The sequence below is a fragment of the Mustela putorius genome, unplaced genomic scaffold, assembly GCF_011764305.1.
Source record: "Mustela putorius furo isolate JIRA1106 unplaced genomic scaffold, ASM1176430v1.1 tig00000281_pilon_pilon_pilon, whole genome shotgun sequence".
NCBI classification, from domain to species: Eukaryota; Metazoa; Chordata; class Mammalia; order Carnivora; family Mustelidae; genus Mustela; species Mustela putorius.
In genome coordinates, this window is record NW_025421343.1 from 28,944,708 (window position 1) to 28,962,271 (window position 17,564).

Sequence of the window (17,564 nt, forward strand, 5' to 3'; positions counted from 1 at the left end):
TCTCTGCTCAGGATCTGGGAGATACTCCAGACTCCCGGAGTTATGCTGAGAGGCAAAGGTGGGAGCAACTCCCAGGCATGGGTCCAAGCCCATGTCCACAGCGGCCAGCTCCTGCAGAAGACAGCCCTCCTGCCCGTGAGTCACAGGAGACACATTGCCCAAGGAATGAATCACACCGTGACGAGTGTGCCCAGGAAAGCCCTCAAAGGGCCCGGAGGCTGACAGGATGGCCTCAGAGCATCTGAAAACACCGTCAGCCCTGTCCTCAGGAGAGGAGCCTTGGCTGCCTCAGCCCCCTGCCCACGCCACCCCATGGGCCGACCCCAGCCCCCTCCTACACCCTAAGCCCTGCCGCCGGGTCTCCAAGCACCCTACTTTGGACCTTCCCACCATGGCTTTGGCCTTCTCCTCTGTGTTAAGACAAAAAAGAAGAGAGAAATAAAGTTCCCCTAGTGTCTCTTCTCATCTTTCTTCTTGGAGACGGTGACACAGGGGACTCACTGGACCCCACCTGAAGGGAGGGAAGCCTCGTCCAGCCAGCCGTCAGCCTCCCTCACCCAGTCCTTGTGGGGAAGGACATACTTCACGGAAGTACATTTTCCAGATAAAGTGTTGGCACAGTCTTCCTTAGATCTTTTTACTTGATACTTCATGGACGTGGCCATGACACAAATTACTGTGATGTACAATAACGTGCCACTGCCCTCCATGCCCACTGAGGTTGGATAAAGCTGGGTTTGTTTGTTTGTTACCCCCTGGAGAGATTTCTCCTTTTCTCAGCAGGCTGGATGGCTAGGCTTGTGTTCATTTTTACAGTTCCTCCATGCCTTCTTTGCTCCTAACCAGACATCATCAATTCTTGCTGTGAACAGCGTGCCTCCTTCTAGCAAACCCTCCCCACTTTCCGAAGATGCATGGCGGGCTTGAGAATGAGCTAAGCATTAGAGCTGTATGTAAACTCAGAATGCAGAGGCTCCAAATAAGACCTTGGGTGGAGGGCATGTCTCCAGGGAGTAAGGTGCATGAGCTCTGAGCACACTCTCTGTCCCAGTCACTTTGGGAGCTCTGCTCTGCTCCTCGAGGCCCAGCAGCTTGATCCAGGGAGGCAACACCAGCACAGTGGAACCGGGAACCCTTTCAATGATGATCAGACTCCAGCCCGGCAAAGGACCATACCATGGATTACATTAACAAACCCTTCTCTTTTCAGAAAGTAGGAGGGCTGGTGAAATTGTATCTTTCGAGAAGCCTCTTGAGAAATAAGTACATGGACAAGATGAACAATCCTCTGTTCTCAGGAAGCCTGAGCAATGGACGGAAGTCAAACAGCGAGGAATGGAAGAAACATACTATCATCGTAATTTAGAGTTGCCGTGTATCTAATACTTAGGCTGTGCCAGTGTTTTAAGGGCTTTAGGAGGGAGGAGTACTTCCCACAAACACCATAAGAATAATTATAGGTATTATTACAATTCTGTGATATTATTTTAATTATGTATGTTTCATTACAGTTATAGCTGTATTAATATAACATTGTAATATTGTATTATTATAATCCCATTTTAGAAACAAGGAAATATACCTGAGGTCATGCATCGGGTCAGTGCAAGGATGAGATTTGAACCCGGGTCTGCACACTCCAGGTCTGTGCTTTTTGGTCATTTTCCCTTAAATCCATACCTCCTCATTCTCTGTCATCAAAAGCATTCAGCAAGATGCGCTGCCTTCCCTCCCTGTAGACCCCATCCCTGTGGCCACCCTCTGGGGTTATCTGGATACAACGCTCCTTTTCAGAATGGAGCAACCCTCAAGGTCCATGAAAGGCACAGGTGTCTGTGACTCTCCCTTTCAACCCAGAATCAAACCGAGAAGAGATGGTTTGATTAGAGTCAGGGCTAACTTGCCCCAGTTGGAGAATCAGGTGAAATCTGGGGAGACAAGCCAAGAGGGGAGAGGCCAGCCCTCTGTTCTCCCTGCAGGATGGCAGTGGTCAGGACCTGTGCGGCCAGGCTGTGGCTTCACCCCCAGAGATGTACAAACACGGCAGGGAGGCGCCAGCTGACTGGAGATCTAATTAGCAGTTTCACAAGCCCCACAGAGTGCCACCTGCAGACTGCGGCTCCGGCTCCGGCTCCGGCTCCGAGAAAGGAGAAGCTCAGGTGCTGGGGGCTGTTGTTATTTAACACCAGGCTCAGCACCTGGGCCACAGGAGCGTGTCAGACCCGAATGCCCGGGGGCAGTTAGCTCTGGGACTGCATGCCTCTTCCAGGAGCCAGCCTTCCCTGGAAGGAGGCTCTCGGCACTCCTGCTATTGCCAAGAACCCTCTGAACAAGAGGCGGGGTCCAGTGCCCGTGCCAGGTACCAAAAGAGGGACAACGGGCCAGGTGGCCCTCCTGTCTTTCTTCTCTTTCTTCCAGAGGCCCTTGGCATCTCTTCCACTGTGATTCCTGAGTGTTGCTGCTTTAGGAGCAGAGCCACAGCCACGCCGGGGCCCCCCACTTACCCTGGCAAAGGTCCGGAAGCCCTGAAGGATGGGTCTGTAGCCCGTGCAGCGGCACAGATTTCCTGGGGGCAGAGGAAAAAAGCTGCGTTGAAAGCACAGGCCCCAGGGCAGGGGAGGGGCTTGTGGCTTTGCTCCTGGCTCAGTAAGACGCTCAATTTGCTTATTCTGTTTTCTCTGCCTGGAACACCCCGTCCTCCTTTTATTCCTGATTTCAAAACTTCTAATGCTTCTTCCAGGAAGCCTTCCTAGACTGCCCAGATTGAATCAGGTGCTTCTTCTGGGCCCTCCCTTGATGCCTGATCATACATTATAAACTCTCTTCTCACTTAGAGTGCAAACTCCTTGAGGGTAGAGACTGTCTTTCATCCCCTGGGCCATCCCTGTGCTCCCTGAGCCTTGCATGGTGCCTAACACGATAGGACCCAATACAACAAATTGAATAAATGATGAATCGAAATGGTGAATGGATGGGGAACCTGTTCAATCCAGTGAACAGATACCTTATCTAGGCTCCCGGGCCCAGGAGGCAAGTTGGGAAACCTGCTCCAGCCCAAGGCTCAGAATCATGGCCACCCTCTTCCTCGTTATGCGGCCTTTGCAGAATCCTGCTCTAGTACAAGGGGAGGAGAAAGGGAGCCATGTGACTAGCCTCTGTGGAATTTCCCAAATGATCTCCTCCACGCCCACCTCCCAGGGCCACCCCATCCCAGGGCAGGAGGACACCTCAGGAAGAGAAACACTAAGGCAGGAGACCCCTGGAGGTCTCCAAACCATGCAAGTGTTCTTTAGACCGAGAGAGGGCTCAACTCCAGCCGACTGGCACCCCCAAATTGGGGCAGTCTGAGTCTTTCCTCTGGAGGGCAGTGCCTCGCTCTCTTAGCCCATTCCCGACTTGGGCTCTGGCCCTGCCCTAACCCCCACCACGCCCCATTTGCCATGCCCCCTCCTAGGTGGCGTCTGAAGGCCCCTACCTTGGAAGGCATTCTCAATCTCCTCCATGGTGGGCTCAGGCTGGTTCCGAAGCAGCGTGTACATGCTCATAACAATGCCGGGCGTGCAGAACCCGCACTGGGAGCCGTGGCTTTTGGAGATTCTCTCCTAAAATGGACAGAGGACATAGACCCACATGCTGGCAGATGCTCTCTCAGGCTCTCTGGATGACCCACAGGAAGCCCCAGCATGCCAGCAGGGAGGATGGGCGAGCAGTCCCTGCACGAAGTCGGTCCTCGGCCCAGTGGTGGCCTTGGCCAGCCACCAAGCCTCTCCGGGGCCATGGGTACCTCGCCTGCACGATGAGGGCCACCCTGGTACTTATCTCTGGAGCCGTGGTAAGGATTTAATGAGATAAGTCACGTTAAACTCCTAACTTTATTCTATCTGGCACATAGCAGGTGGTCAACCAACGTTGGTCATTCATAGGAAAGTCTCGTCGAAGAACAGTGACCATTAAAACCAGAAGGGCTTCTCACCCTCCATTCTCTGCACTGAACAGTGGAGGAAGGAGGCCCAGAGATTTAAGATATTGAACCAAGAACACGCAGAGTGAAAGGAAGAGCAGTCTCACGTTCTTTTCATATTCTAGCCTGCAATCCAACAAACCAGCATTTATTAAGAAATAAATGAACGTTTGTTTTTTCCCCAAACTAGAATATCACTACATTCTTAAATGAAGGCAATGCCAGGAATCCATGGGAACATAAGAATCTGGAAATGTACCATATAGAATTTGTTATATGCATTGAATGTCACAGAATTCTCCTTTAAACTCTGCCAGATTTTTCGTACCAGGAGATTCACCATGTCCACATTATTATTATTATTATTGTTATTATTATTATTATTTTGTCTCCTGGGAGTTTCTCTTGGTACTTAAGTAAAATTACTGAAGTATTGTATTTCCAGTGCCTAGGATATACAAATGTTCCTCCACTTTATAAATATTTACTGTGCCAGGTGTGGTAAGGGCACTGGAAACAGAGCAATGAAGAAGAGAGACAAGATCTCCAGTCTCGTGAAGTTAGGAGGAGAAATACTGACAAAAGAAACAGGAAAATTCCAGGTGGACATCAATGTTTTGCAGAGATTTAGTAGAGGCTGATGGGACCCGGAGTGACCAGTGGGCCTTTGGGAGTGCTCCGAAACAGCCTCTCTGAAGAGGTGTCTTTTAAGTTGAATTTAATAATATGACTCGAACCAGGGAAGAGTATATATGATCTAATTATGTTAGTTAAGAATCACCCCAGGGGGGGCCTGGGTGGCTCAGTGGGTTAAGGGTCCGACTCTTGATTTTGACTCAGGCCACAATCTCAGGGTCATGTGATCGAACCCCATGTCAGGCTCTGCGCTGAGCACGAAGCCTGCTTAAGATTCTCGCTCTCCTTTTCCCTCCGCCCCTGCCCTGCTCTCTCTCCCTCTCCCTCTCTGCCTCTAATTCTCTCTCTCCTTCTCTCTCTGTCTGATTCTCTCTCTTCCTCTCTCTCTCTCTGCCTCTGATTCTCTCTCTCCCTCTGCCCCTGCCCTGCTCTCTCCTTCTCTCTTAAAAAAAAAAAATTTAAGTTACTCCAGCTGTGGGTAGGGAATGAATAGGTTACAGGGGACAAGAGTAGAAATGGGGACCAGGACACAATGGTCCATGTACAGACCAAGCAGTAAGAGGGTAAAGGAAATGAAGGCTTCGCCATAGGGTTGGAAGTAAAGTAGACATGGCGTCTGGATGGATTGGGTGTGGTGCAGGAGAGAAAGAACCAAAGGTGACCCCCACATATTTATCTCCGGCAACTGGGCAGATGCTTTCGCCATTGACTCAGATGGAGGAAGACTGGGGGGAAAGGGGAAAAATAGGGTTTGTGAAGTCCGAGATGAGCCATCCATATAGTGATGTCAAGGAGGCGGTTGGAATTATGAATCTAACCTCTGAGGAGAGGTCAAAGCTGAAGACATAAATGGGAGTGCCGCTGGCCCGTAGATGGGACTGAACTCGCCTGGGCATGGGGGTTGTGCAGACGGCGAGGGGAAGGGGCCCGGCCGGAGCCCCGGGGATGCTGCCGCAATTAGGAACTTGGCAGGCCTAGAGCCGGCCCTGAGTACCAGCCTGGAGGGAGGAAGGTGAGCAAAGCATAGTGTCCTAGAAACCCCAAGGGAAAAAAACCAATGGACAAGGAGAGGTGGAATCTGGCTCTACAGCTAACGCAGGGTCCAGTAAGCACATGGGGATTAAGAATCTGTACCATTGGAAAGGGAGGGGTTTGGTGGATTCATCAGATACGGTCCCTGTGTTTAAACTCTTCCGTCTTTCATCTGCTTGTTTCCAATTACAAGCCCGAATTCACCCTCTCACCTCTCCTGCAGGTTGGACAAGTTTAGTAATTTCCCCTTTTGCTGCCTAAGAAGTGAAGCATTATGGGCGCTGTGATCTCACATGACTCGTGCCAGCTGCCCTGCCCCTCCCCCGAGAATAAGCAGCTCGCTCAGCCCCAGGCTCTAGCCCAGCACCCACATCAGGTGCCCCAAAAGGCATGATCTGAGCAGCGGGTCTCCTCAAGTGGCCAACGGGCCTGCCTCCGGCACCTTCTGTGACTGTAATGTCTGGAAGACCCCCTGCCTCAGTTTCCCCATACGAGAAGCAATGGAAATGATGGCCTTTCCTTCACACAGTGCTCTGGTCCTGTGTGTCGCCATGTTGCCTAAAAATGTCCTGATTCTTTCCACAAAACCTCAGATTACTGTTCGCTCTTGGTTCTTAATTTCAATCCACTGCCGGGCAGCCTGATACCATCAGAAAAAAAAAAAAAAAAATCTCAGTCCGACACTCAGACGCCTCTGTTCTCTCATTAAGCCCTTACTAACCTCCCTGTTAGTGGGGTAGAGGCCTAGCAGCCCACATCCGTATCCCCTGCAGGGGGCCGTCGAGAGGAGTCATGGGATTACCATTCCAGCAAGCAGGGAGTAGGTGGGCTTTTAATCAAGGGCACAGGGCATCTGAAACCTTGAACATGAGACAGCAGGGGTTTCCTAAGCACATGCAGGGGCGGGGATGGGGGGTGGGTGAGGCGCTCCCTTGCCCCCCTCCCTCCAGGTCTGGCATAGGCAGCCTGCCCTGGCCACCCGGTCATGCTGACCTCACGGTTCCCTCAGGGTCATGTCATGTCACACCCACGGTGGCCCCAGGAGGGAGCTGCAGGCCTGGGGCCCATTTTTCTGCCTCACAGCTGCACCCCTCCCCCCAACCCAGCTTCTTCCCTCCCAGGAGAAGGAGGTGAGGGACGCAGCCCGGCCACAGTGCCTCTTGCCCGGGCAGCGACACTCAGCCTCACAGCCCAGAACAAGTCTGCGGCCCTGGCTTGAGCCTCCCTGGCCTCCGGTTACCTGCACGGGATGCAGCCTCGACTTCGTGCTTCCAATCCCTTCCACCGTCGTCACAGCAACATGATGCAAAGAGCAGATGGGGGCCAGGCAGGCGTTGGCAGAAAAGTGGCTGGAGCCCCAGATTAAGGGCATTCTGTGGTCCACTCGAGCCACTGGAGACTTAGAGGGGCTTTGTCATGACCCCTCCCTCTACGTTACATTCTGGGCTCTTCCCTGGGTGTCCTTGCCTCTCTACCCTGGCCTCTGGGCTAGCAACAAAGGAGGCTCCCCACACCCCGGTGAGGCACGAGCCCCTGCAGGCTCCTGTGGGGCACTGGGCCTCCAAGCTGGAACACGAGGGTCATCCTCAGTCACCTCAGTCACCCCCACCCTGGAGGCTGAGTCAAGAGGAAATTTCTGGCAGGTTCCAAGCCCAGTGCTTGCTTCTCTGCCTGCAAGGTCCTTCCTTAGCCTCTTCAGTTTCAGAACATCCAGTCACGTTTGCCCCCCTGCTCTCACCCCCTTGTCTCCCATCCTCTGTGGGGGAAAAAGCAGGGGGCGATCCCCAGGAAACATGAGACACCAGCCCCTTAAACAGAGGTTTTTGATGTCCATTTTTTCTATTCACCATTCATCCATGTATACAAGCAGCACCAGTTTCTGAGTCCAGTCAGATGCCAGGCACTCTGCTGAGGGCCGAGGAAACAAAGGTGAGTGAGATGTTCTTCAATAGCCCACGGTCAACCCAGGAAAATGTGTGAAGCCTGGGTGAAGGTGCAATTTAGACAGCTATGGTAAGTGTTTTAGGAGGGCTGAGCACAGAACACTCTGGGACCAGCACAGACATGGGGTACCTAACCCAGTCCTGGGAAGTCAAGGAAGGCTTCCCGGAGGAGGTGTTATTTTTCCCAGTCCTGAAAAGCGAGCAAGAGCTGGCCAGGTGGTGAAGTCCTAGAAGAAAGGACATTCAAGACCTGGACAACAGCTTATGCAAAGACCAGGAAATGAGTAGGCCAAGAGTGTCAGTAGTCCACAGTTGTCCTTGCAAGGATGGAGTGCTGGGCCCATAGAGAGAGATATCTGGAGAGGAAAGGTGGGGCACACCGTGAGGGGTCCTGAGAACTAAGCAGAGATTGGACTTTACTCCAAAGGCAGTGGAGTCTGACCGAAGGATTTCATAGGACGAGAAATGAGTCTGGGTCTAGAACATTCATCTATGCATACACACACACACACACACACACACACACACACACACACACACAACATGACCCCTGCCTCATAGTCCTTGCATCACCACCAGCCAGTGGGCAAAGGATACACAATCTTGTTCTGGAAACGATCATACTTGGAAAGCATCACGGTGCAAGCCCCACAGCCGCCTTCGCCACAGCCCAGCTTGGTCCCGCTTAGCCTCACTGGGTGGTCGAGGGTTAAGGAACACAAATTCATAGAAGGATCTTTACTGGGCTGTTGGGAAGTGCATGCGCACAGCTGTAAGTATAGAGTCATCCATTGGCACACACAGGCTCGGGCCCCTCAACCCAGGGAGGCTGCAGATCCACATGGTCCCCTCATCCCGGAATTCTGCACTGTGACCTGGAAGGTGGAGAATGGGACCATCTCCACTGCACAGATGAGGAAAAGCATCAGGGTCCCATCAGACAGCACTCAAGTATTCTCCAGGACTGGAGTCCTACTGCTCTCCAATCCTGGAGATGTTTCTTGGCATCAGGAGCTTCCTGGTCTGGTCTTAGGGGATCCCAACCCTATGGTCTCACTGCGCAGGGGTATCAGGGGGATCAGTCACCTCAAAGGCTGAGCACATGGGCAACCCTCATATCACCACAGCTGGGTGTACAATGAAGCCACTCGGGCCAGACAGAGACATTGATCTGTTCTGGGACCCATTGAGTCCTGCTTGTCACCTTGAATCTTTTGGGTTGGTGAAGTTCAGGAACCAAAGTTAGAGTTGGACCAAGGGCTTTTGAATATCTTCCCATAGGATATGTGACCAGAAATGAATATAATCTTTGAGGTTGGGAGCCAGGAGTAGCAACATCTCTTACATGTACTTGCAGAAGTAGTCTGATAACTTTGAGTCTGCTAGTGTGCCTAAGTACTAGGCTATTCTAGAGAGCAGCACTGACCATGGCCCTTTTCCCTGAGACACATGGGCTCCATGGCTGCATTTCCTGCAGGCTGTAGGCCTCTGAGCCGTCCAGCTCTCTGCCGAAGGTGGAGGTCATTATCACTGGTCGCTTCCCTCATTTGCAAGATGAAATGAAACTTCATCATGAATTCTAGGCAGCCATTCATGGTCTGATCATTCAGTCATTTAAGTAATATTTATTTCTTACCTTTAATATGCTGGACATTAGTCTCTTTAAACAGATAGCATCTTATACTTGAAAAAGACTTATACCCATGGACCCAGTTGATTTTCACAATAATTTCATGAGCAGGGGAGTCCGGAGCTGCTGTTTCTCCACAGATTAAAACAAAACAAAGAAAACTGGGACCCAGGAGGTAAGGTGGGCCCAGAAAGGCAACACGGTCACTCAGGTCACCTTGTGTGAGGGCCCAGACACAATCATCCGACTCCAGATTTGCGGACTCCCCCCTTCACCGTGTGGCTCCCTCTTCTAAAACACAACTGGGAAGAGCTCTCTATACCCTAAGTTATTCCTCTGACTCCTCAGAATCTATGCAATGAGCAATAATTCAGACAACTTAATAGTCCAAAGTCTACCAGAATCTTCCAGCTGGGGGATTTTTTTTTTCAGAAGGCAGAATAGCAGTCAAGCCTGGGGTTTTCCTCTTTCCCAGAACTCTCAGAAATGAACTCTCATGGCGGTCAGCCAAAAGCCACCCAACCTTCACTTCTGTGAAAACTTTCAGTTTCAGATTTCATTTGAGATTTAACCTTCAAACTAGCAACTGCCATGATCAGGAATATCTGAGGCTCTGGGGCCTTCAAAACTTCATCAGAAAACTAGCATTGGTGTCCACAATGTCTGAAAATGTGCCTGTCTCCTCAGACCACCCCCCCGCCAGGTACAGGGGCTGGCAGTGGAGTTCTGTGCAGCCTCCTGATCCTACTGAGTCATTTCACCAGGTTCATGGGCCGTGAAACTCCAGACTCACCCTCTCTCAATAGAAAATCTAGGACAAAGTACGCTGGAGCTGGACATCATCTGATAAGAAGTACGTGAACCAGAGGGAAGGCTGTGGACTTCAGGCTTGCTTCTATGGGTACGGCAACTACACTCTGCTGTCCTGGAACAGGGCACCTGAATGAGCCACTGGACATTCCTGACTCCAGGAGTGAGGGGGATTAGTTAGCAGAAGTTGGGATGAGCGACATCCCAACAACCAACCCTGAAGAGTTTTCAGCATGACTAGAATGTTAAGAGCATGCCTCTAGGTTTCAGTCAAGCTCTGCCAGGATTGGCCCAGAATAGACGAGCAAGAAGCAGGTCCCTTCTCATGTGCCAAACTCACTTCCTCCTCTGTCAGAGGCACTGCTATGGGGATCAATGAGCCCACCTATGGAAATCACCTTGAACTCTATCTATGTACAGTAAGTGCTCAGGAATCCCCTGTCCCTTGCCTCTCAGTGTGCCATCTCCACAGTGGATGGCACTCCACACACTTCCCCACTCTGGAATCCTTTCTCAAAAAACACACCTTCCTCTGACATTCCTTCCACCTTCACAGAACTGGAAAGATTCTCTGGAAAGCCTCAGTGAAGATCTCCTGAGGGAGGCCAACTCCTCCTGAGGGGAACGGCCACACAGTTCACCAGGGCCAATGAGGGCCTTTCACAGATACTCTTTTTACAGACCCAGGATTAAACCCTAGCATCACTAGAGTCTTACCTGGAAGAAATCCTAAGAAACATCAAAAATAATCCTCTCATTCGACAGTCGATAATTTTATACCTGGAGAGCTCAAAATAGGTCCCAGGGTCACACAACTGCTGAGTGACAGAGCTACAACTAAGATGCAGGGGTCCAGAGCTCTGTCCTCCACACTTTACTGGTTTCCCACAGTCACTAGAAAATAACATAAGGCCTAGAGAATGAACCCTCACTGTCCTGCGCCACACCCTCACCCCAAAGTCAGGATACGTTTTCTTCTCAGGTAGGCCAAAAGGGTTGTTTCTGGATCTGCATTTTTCTCCACCACCTGTAAGAACAAAAACAAAAGAAAAAATGTATCCTAGGTATACTTAGCCACTGCCTCACCCAAGAGTTTGTCGAGCTAATAGGGATGTGCCCAATATATCATGAAAATGAAGGTCTTGGGGCGCCTGGATGGCTCCGTCAGTTAAGCATCTGTCTTTGGCTCAGATAATGATCTCAGGATCCTGGGATCAAGTCCCTCATTGGACTTTCTGCTCAATGGGAAGCCTGCCTCTCCTTCTCCCTCTGTCTGCTGCTCTGCCTACTTGTGCTCTCTCCCTTTCTGTCAAATAAGTGGCAGCCGCAGATCCCCATCTGTGCCCCAGGTATGTGCCATCTCAGAGAGTAGAGGGCCAGTCTGTTGGCCTGTGCTGCCAGTCATTGGCTCTGATAGCCAGCCCAATGCCAACAAAATAACACATATCAGACATGGAGAAGAAATCTCAACCCAAAAGTCCACAAATGGTTTATTCAATAAGATAGAAAAGTTGTCTATAAAGTGAGGTGCCAGTTTCTGATGCAAAGAGTCAAAGGAAATCCACAAAAACCTGCATTACTACTCCTACCCATCCTATGTTATGAAGGTAATAGGGTTTGGGTGACTGGAATGGTTAAGGAGAGAGAATATGTGACAAGAGTTTCTCTAGAGAGAGTGACACTATGAATCTTACATTTTCCTAAGGTTGAGGAGAGGAGGTATCTGCCTCATGCCTCAAACTTCATGAGGGGGCTTCCATAGCTCTACACAGGAAGCTAATATACAGCCTTTGTGAGATGGAGGATATGGTCATCTGGCATATCTGAAAGCTAGAGATAGGCTTACCAGAGAAGCTGAAGAAGAAATGGCAGTGTTGGGATCGGTGTGCACTCCCAGAGTCTGGGAGGACAGAGGATGTGAAGTGTTGGCTGTGGACCTGGTGTAGGTCATGCAAGAGAGAGTGAGCTGGTGTGGAGGTGTTTAAATCATCCCCCAAGCACTGACTATGGAAGGCTTTGGACCTCCAATAGGGTCTATACTGAGGACCTCCCTAAGGAAGGGCCATGGGCCAGAGAAAAGCACATGCCCCATGTCATGAGACTTACAATGGAATGTTCCCAGTGGTGGGAAGCCATCTTCCACCAGTACTGACTTAATGAGAAATTTCTTCTAACCCCACCTCTCTATCCTGAACTGAGGCTGTGTATAGAAACTTAGAAATGACCATAGGATTTTTTACTGATTAAGAGCAATCCAAGAAGTCATAAAACTGCCAGAATTCGCCCCCTGAAAAAAAGTTTAAGGGAAAGCGGAAAATCAAATTAGTTTCCTTTCATTAAAACACCCCACAAGTCCAGTTTGTTCAAAGTCCTAGTTACAAAGTTCACACAGGAAGCTATTTCTTTTCTCTTGGAGAACTCATAAATGCACAAATAAAGATCCCTATCACTTTGCTTGGAAATGACAGGAAGAGCCTCTTAGCTTACTGCCTTCCCCCTGAGCTATGCCTTCCTCATCTTCTAGCTCAGCTTCCATCACATCCATCCCCTGCTCTGTGCCTCCCGTGACTTCTCACGTATGCCAGGTAACATTCAAGTTCCCTGGGCTATCTTCCAAGGCCCTTTCCCATATGTCTGCAATATTCATTTTCAGCCTTTTCCCCTCCTATTTCCATATGAACCTGGTCTTCACATCCCAGAGAAAATACAATGTATACCTCTGACTCCATGCCTTCAACTATTCCATTCTTCTTCCACCTGCATTTTGACTTACAAGACCCCAAACACTTCCCCAGCAAAGGCTTTTATATCATCTCAGCCATGAGTGGTCCAACCTTCCTTGCATTGCTACAGAGAATGGCTATGCTACTCTCACAGCATGGCTGCAGGGTTGGCCCAGCAAACACATGGAACCCTCTCTGAACAGGACGCCAACGGGTATTCCAGAGGACAGACATTTTGTGGGGATATGAGCTTAGGAAATGCTGGGTTCAGCATATTGTTCTGATAAGATTTAAGCATCAAAACCAATAATATCTCTAATGGATTATAACCCATTAAATAAGATTAAAACTTATGAGTCCAAAGTGATACCTAATAAATAAACAAATTGGAGAGATGAGTAAGTTCATTCTGATGGAGGAATGCCAACTAATGAATCCAGTTAGCCATCTTGCAATCAGCACAGTAAATGAGCCAGTCTAGAATTATCCATGGGTGCTAAAACTAGTAGGTGAGAGTTTGATGATCAAGATATTCACATAGACTCAAAGGATCTTCTTACAGATCATTTGCTAACTATAAAGGATATTAAATTTATCTTGCAGTAGAGAAAACTGACAGATGCCACCTTAACCAAGTGGTCAAAATTCACATTCCAAATAATGGAGGAACCTGACCTCACATGTATCCCGATGTAATGTACTGAGAAACACTTACCACTTCTCTGGCATTCCTGCCCAAAATTCAGACTCTGAATATAATTATAAAAAAGCATAACAAAAACTCAAAATGAAAGACATTCTAAGAAATAAACATTCATAAACATCAATGTCCCAAAAGACAAGGAAAGGTAAAGTGCCATTCCAGTTTAAAGGAAACTTAAGAGACACAGCAACTGAATAAATAGTATGACCCTGAGTCCCAGGCTTGGGAGAAAAGTTATCAATGACATCATTGGGGAAATTGGAAAATGTTGCAGAAGGGCTATAGATTAGGTAATAGTATTATATAAACACTTTATTTCCTGATTTTTATAGAGACTACTTCTATAAGAATGTTGTACTTTTGGTTTAAGGGTTAGAAGGGCATGATGTTGGAAATTTACCCTCAAATGGTTCAGAAAGAAAATTTTATACTTTGTGTATTTATTTCTATTAATTTTATACATAAATAAATATGTAACATTATGTAGGTACTTATATACATCTATATATCTACGTATATACCTATACACATATCCATATATGTCTTATGCACGTGCTTATCCCATAAACACCTATTCGTTGTGTGTGTGTGTGTGTGTGTGTGTACAGGGAGAGAGAGAATGAAGGAGATAATGATAAAGCAGATGTGATAAAATGTGAACAGTTGGTAAAGGTGTGTAGCCTATTGAGTGTTTCTTTGTATGCTTTGTACAACATTTTTGTACACTTAAAATAATTTCAAAAAGCAAAAAAAATTTTAAATAATTCTCTTCAGTAGAGGATTTCCAATGGCATTTAATACTTGTGCATTCATTCTGTCCTCATTAATTGGACGCCTGCTGGATGCCAACACTGTGCTAAGTGGTTGAAGAATATCTGAAAAGAGAGGGCACATGGGTGGCTCAGTCAGTTAAGACTCATGGTTTCAGGTCATGATCTCACGGGTAGTGGGATGGAGCCCCGTGTCCAGCTCCACACTCAGAGGGGAATCTGCTGGACAGTCTCTCCCTCTGCCCCTCCCCCCACCCTCACATGTGCACATTCTCTCTCTCTCTCCTCCCTCTCCCTGTAAAATAAATAAACATTTAAAAGAAGAATATCTGAAAAGAGCATTTTGTGGGCCTAGTTTTCTGTAAAATACATTTTGTAACATATTACTTTGCCTAATTATAATCCCTCTCTTTAACTGGTCCCTAAGGTCCCGAGGGGCAGGTGCCTGGCCTTTTCTCAGAGATTATACTCACCCAGTGCCAATGTACCCCACAGGCACAGGCCTGGCAGGAGCTCGTAATGTGAGTGAGTGAGTCAAAGCCACCATGAGGCTCTCTGTAGCTGCCACCTGCTTCTGTGGGAATCACCCCCACCTTTAGCTGTGCCCCTCACACCCAGTTGGCCAGAGTCCTCCATGCACCACAGTCTCCACCAAACAGAAAGCTACTGCTGAGATACTCTAGAATCCTGCCCACAAAATGACTGTCACTACAATAACACCAAAATCCTGGGCAGCTCTTTCTTTCCTTCCAATGCTGACTCTAGAACAGAAGACATGGAAACAATCATCATCAAGGCCCATCACCACCACAGAAGCCCCCTGAGGTATTTGATCGTTGGTCTCAGGACCTCTCCAGAACCCCAGTCAGCAGAGACAGAGTCCTGGACAGACTGAAACAGGGAGAATAAGAGAATAAGGCCTACAATGAAGAGTGAGTCACCCATTCCAACAGCTTCTTTGGTAAGTTCTCTGCACAATATCCAGTAACAAGATCTTGGAAATAGAAATGGGAACGCACGTACTCACAGCCACCTTGATCTGACTGGGGATTCCTGCTTGGTCTTGTGTGCAAAGCATGGCTTTTACTCATCATCACTTCTTAGATTGCCTCTCCACCTTTCTAGCACTTTCTCAAGAAGCTACAGGCTTATGGTATCAGAGCAACTGACACTAGGAAAACTTAACAGAGATAGTGGGTTTGATATGACGATACCATCTAAAAATGTTAAATTGCTTTCCTGAAGTGGATCCGAGATACAGGAGGAAACAACCCCGCCAGGCCAGATTTCCCTCGAAACATGCCTTTTCGTGTCCAGTGCGTCTCAGCACACCATCCCTAAGGAAGAGCACGACCTCGTCCTGTCACAAACGAATTGATGGCATGGTAAATAAGAGAATCTTGGAATAAGATGTGGCCCTGGAAGTCATTGAATCCAGCTGCTCACTCAATATAAAAACCATTTAGAAAAATTCCACCGAAGATGCTTCTTGTAAGGAATACTTCTAGAAAGTCAATTCAACCATTTCTTGGATCTCTCCGAGGCAATCGCTGAATGCAGCAAAGTTGTTAGAAATGCTGGGTGTAAAATTTCACAACCACCAACAGGGAAGCTGTGCCCTACCTCTTGGTTTGCTGCCAGATGCCAATCCTCAAAAGAAATTGACATGGAGAGACACACGGAACCTGGAAAAACATGGCTGACCCCACCCTCAGCACCTCCCGGTGGCACGCCTCACATTGAACCCAGTGGTCTTCAGAGCACTGATGTTGCCATAGCTCACAGAATTCCCTTGCTAGTCACCCAGACACATCCTGACCATTTAAGCACCGGATGCCCCATGAAGCTCATTTTAGCTCTTGAGAATTACCTCAAACGTTGCCTAATTTCTCAACTCAAAAACACCAGTAAAGCAAAACAAAGAAAATTATCCTTCTTTGAGGGCCCCTTGGCACAGTCACCCCTCACACTCTCTCCACATGGCCATTTGCAAGGTAGGACTACGGCTGTCCTTTCACTGTCCCTTTCATTCCTGACCTGGGAGCTGGAGCAGACTGGAGCATCTCAGCAGGGCTCGAGGGAGGGGGATGGGGACAATGCAATAATGCTTGCACGCTCCCTCCCAGCTCCTGTGGTGAAATTTGCAAGGATTCGAACCCTTGCAGGGCCTGGAGGACTAGTCTCCATGTCTGAAGTCCCCTTCTGCTCAACACCCCACCCCCCATGCTCCCGTGTCCCTGCCTACCAACAAAGTTCATCCGAGTGGGCAATTTTTATCAAAATGTTTATATAAAATTTTTATAAAATTTATATAAAATATTTATAAAAAATATAAAATATTTATATGCAGTATTAAGTGGAGGGAGGGGGAGAAACATGCCCCTTATGAAAAAGAAAAAAAAACATCGTGGCTTGCCCCAAGATGTTAGTAATGTCCTCCTACAAGCTAGTTGTCACATTAGCCTTGAAATGCCAGAATCAAACACTATGTCTCTCTCACACCCTGGTATTAGCAAGAAAACAAGTTCCTGTTCCTTCTCTCAGCAAAGAGAACAACAAAAACCAGAGGACAAATTGGATTAAACACAGAAATAGAGGCATGGTCGGTGACCTCGGGTCTCGTGACCCTGTGCCCCTGCCTTGGCTTTGGGTCAGGGTCTCTGAAGCTGCACACCGAGTGGGAATTCAAGCCTCTCTTCTCGCTTGCCTCCCTGGACATGCCTTTGCCCCTGGAGCATCCTGTCTATGTTCCAGGTCTGAGAAGGGTTTCTTCCCCCAGTGTTACCCAAAATGCAGCAACGACTTTGGAGGGAGGGAGAGAAGAGACGGGGAATGAGTGAGAGAGGAGAGAAAGAGAAAGAACAGAGCCAATGTCTTCCAAAGAACAAACATCAGGCCCTGGGAGGGCAGCAGAGAAGTCGGACCTGAGGCCAGCTCCTTCTTACCTTCTTGCCATTCACAAAGAAAACCAACTCATCTGCTGTCATTGTTACAGGTGGGGTCCCCGAACTCCAGCTCTTCACTCCCAGAAGGCACTGACACACCGCCTGGCTCAGCAGCTTGAAAAACTACACCTCCCCCCAAAAAATGAAACTTGGCCAGCCAATAGGAGAAAAGCAGCCTAGAGCTCCAGGGCACCGGGAGGGCTTGGCAAGAGCCAGCGGTTTATGTAATGAGGAAAACGCAAACAATCTTAGGCAGGAAACCACACCTCCAATAGCTGTGTCAAAGAGCACGGAGGCCCGGGGGAGGGCCGGTGAGGGCCGGTGACCAGGTGACCCATGGTCTTAAGCACCACCCTCCTGGAACCTGCTCCATCGCCCGAAGGAGGAAGGGCCCAAGTCAGAGCCCTGGGA

The 17,564-nt window shown here is 48.8% G+C and overlaps 1 protein-coding gene across 2 annotated transcripts in view; it reads right to left on the reverse strand.

The window, feature by feature from the left end:
- The window catches only part of XDH (xanthine dehydrogenase), a 61,630-nt gene extending 44,288 nt beyond the window's left edge, over positions 1 to 17,342 (reverse strand). For both annotated transcript variants that reach the window (XM_004777900.3, XM_004777899.3), the window contains exons 1-6: positions 17,154 to 17,342; positions 10,982 to 11,039; positions 8,170 to 8,266; positions 6,870 to 6,978; positions 3,476 to 3,602; positions 2,505 to 2,566 (exon numbers count right to left, since the gene is read on the reverse strand). In XM_004777900.3, the coding sequence (XP_004777957.1) occupies positions 2,505 to 2,566; positions 3,476 to 3,602; positions 6,870 to 6,978; positions 8,170 to 8,266; positions 10,982 to 11,039; positions 17,154 to 17,195 (495 nt within the window). In that variant the 5' untranslated portion in view covers positions 17,196 to 17,342. The remainder of the gene's footprint in view (positions 1 to 2,504; positions 2,567 to 3,475; positions 3,603 to 6,869; positions 6,979 to 8,169; positions 8,267 to 10,981; positions 11,040 to 17,153) is intronic.
- Positions 17,343 to 17,564: the final 222 nt, after the last annotated feature.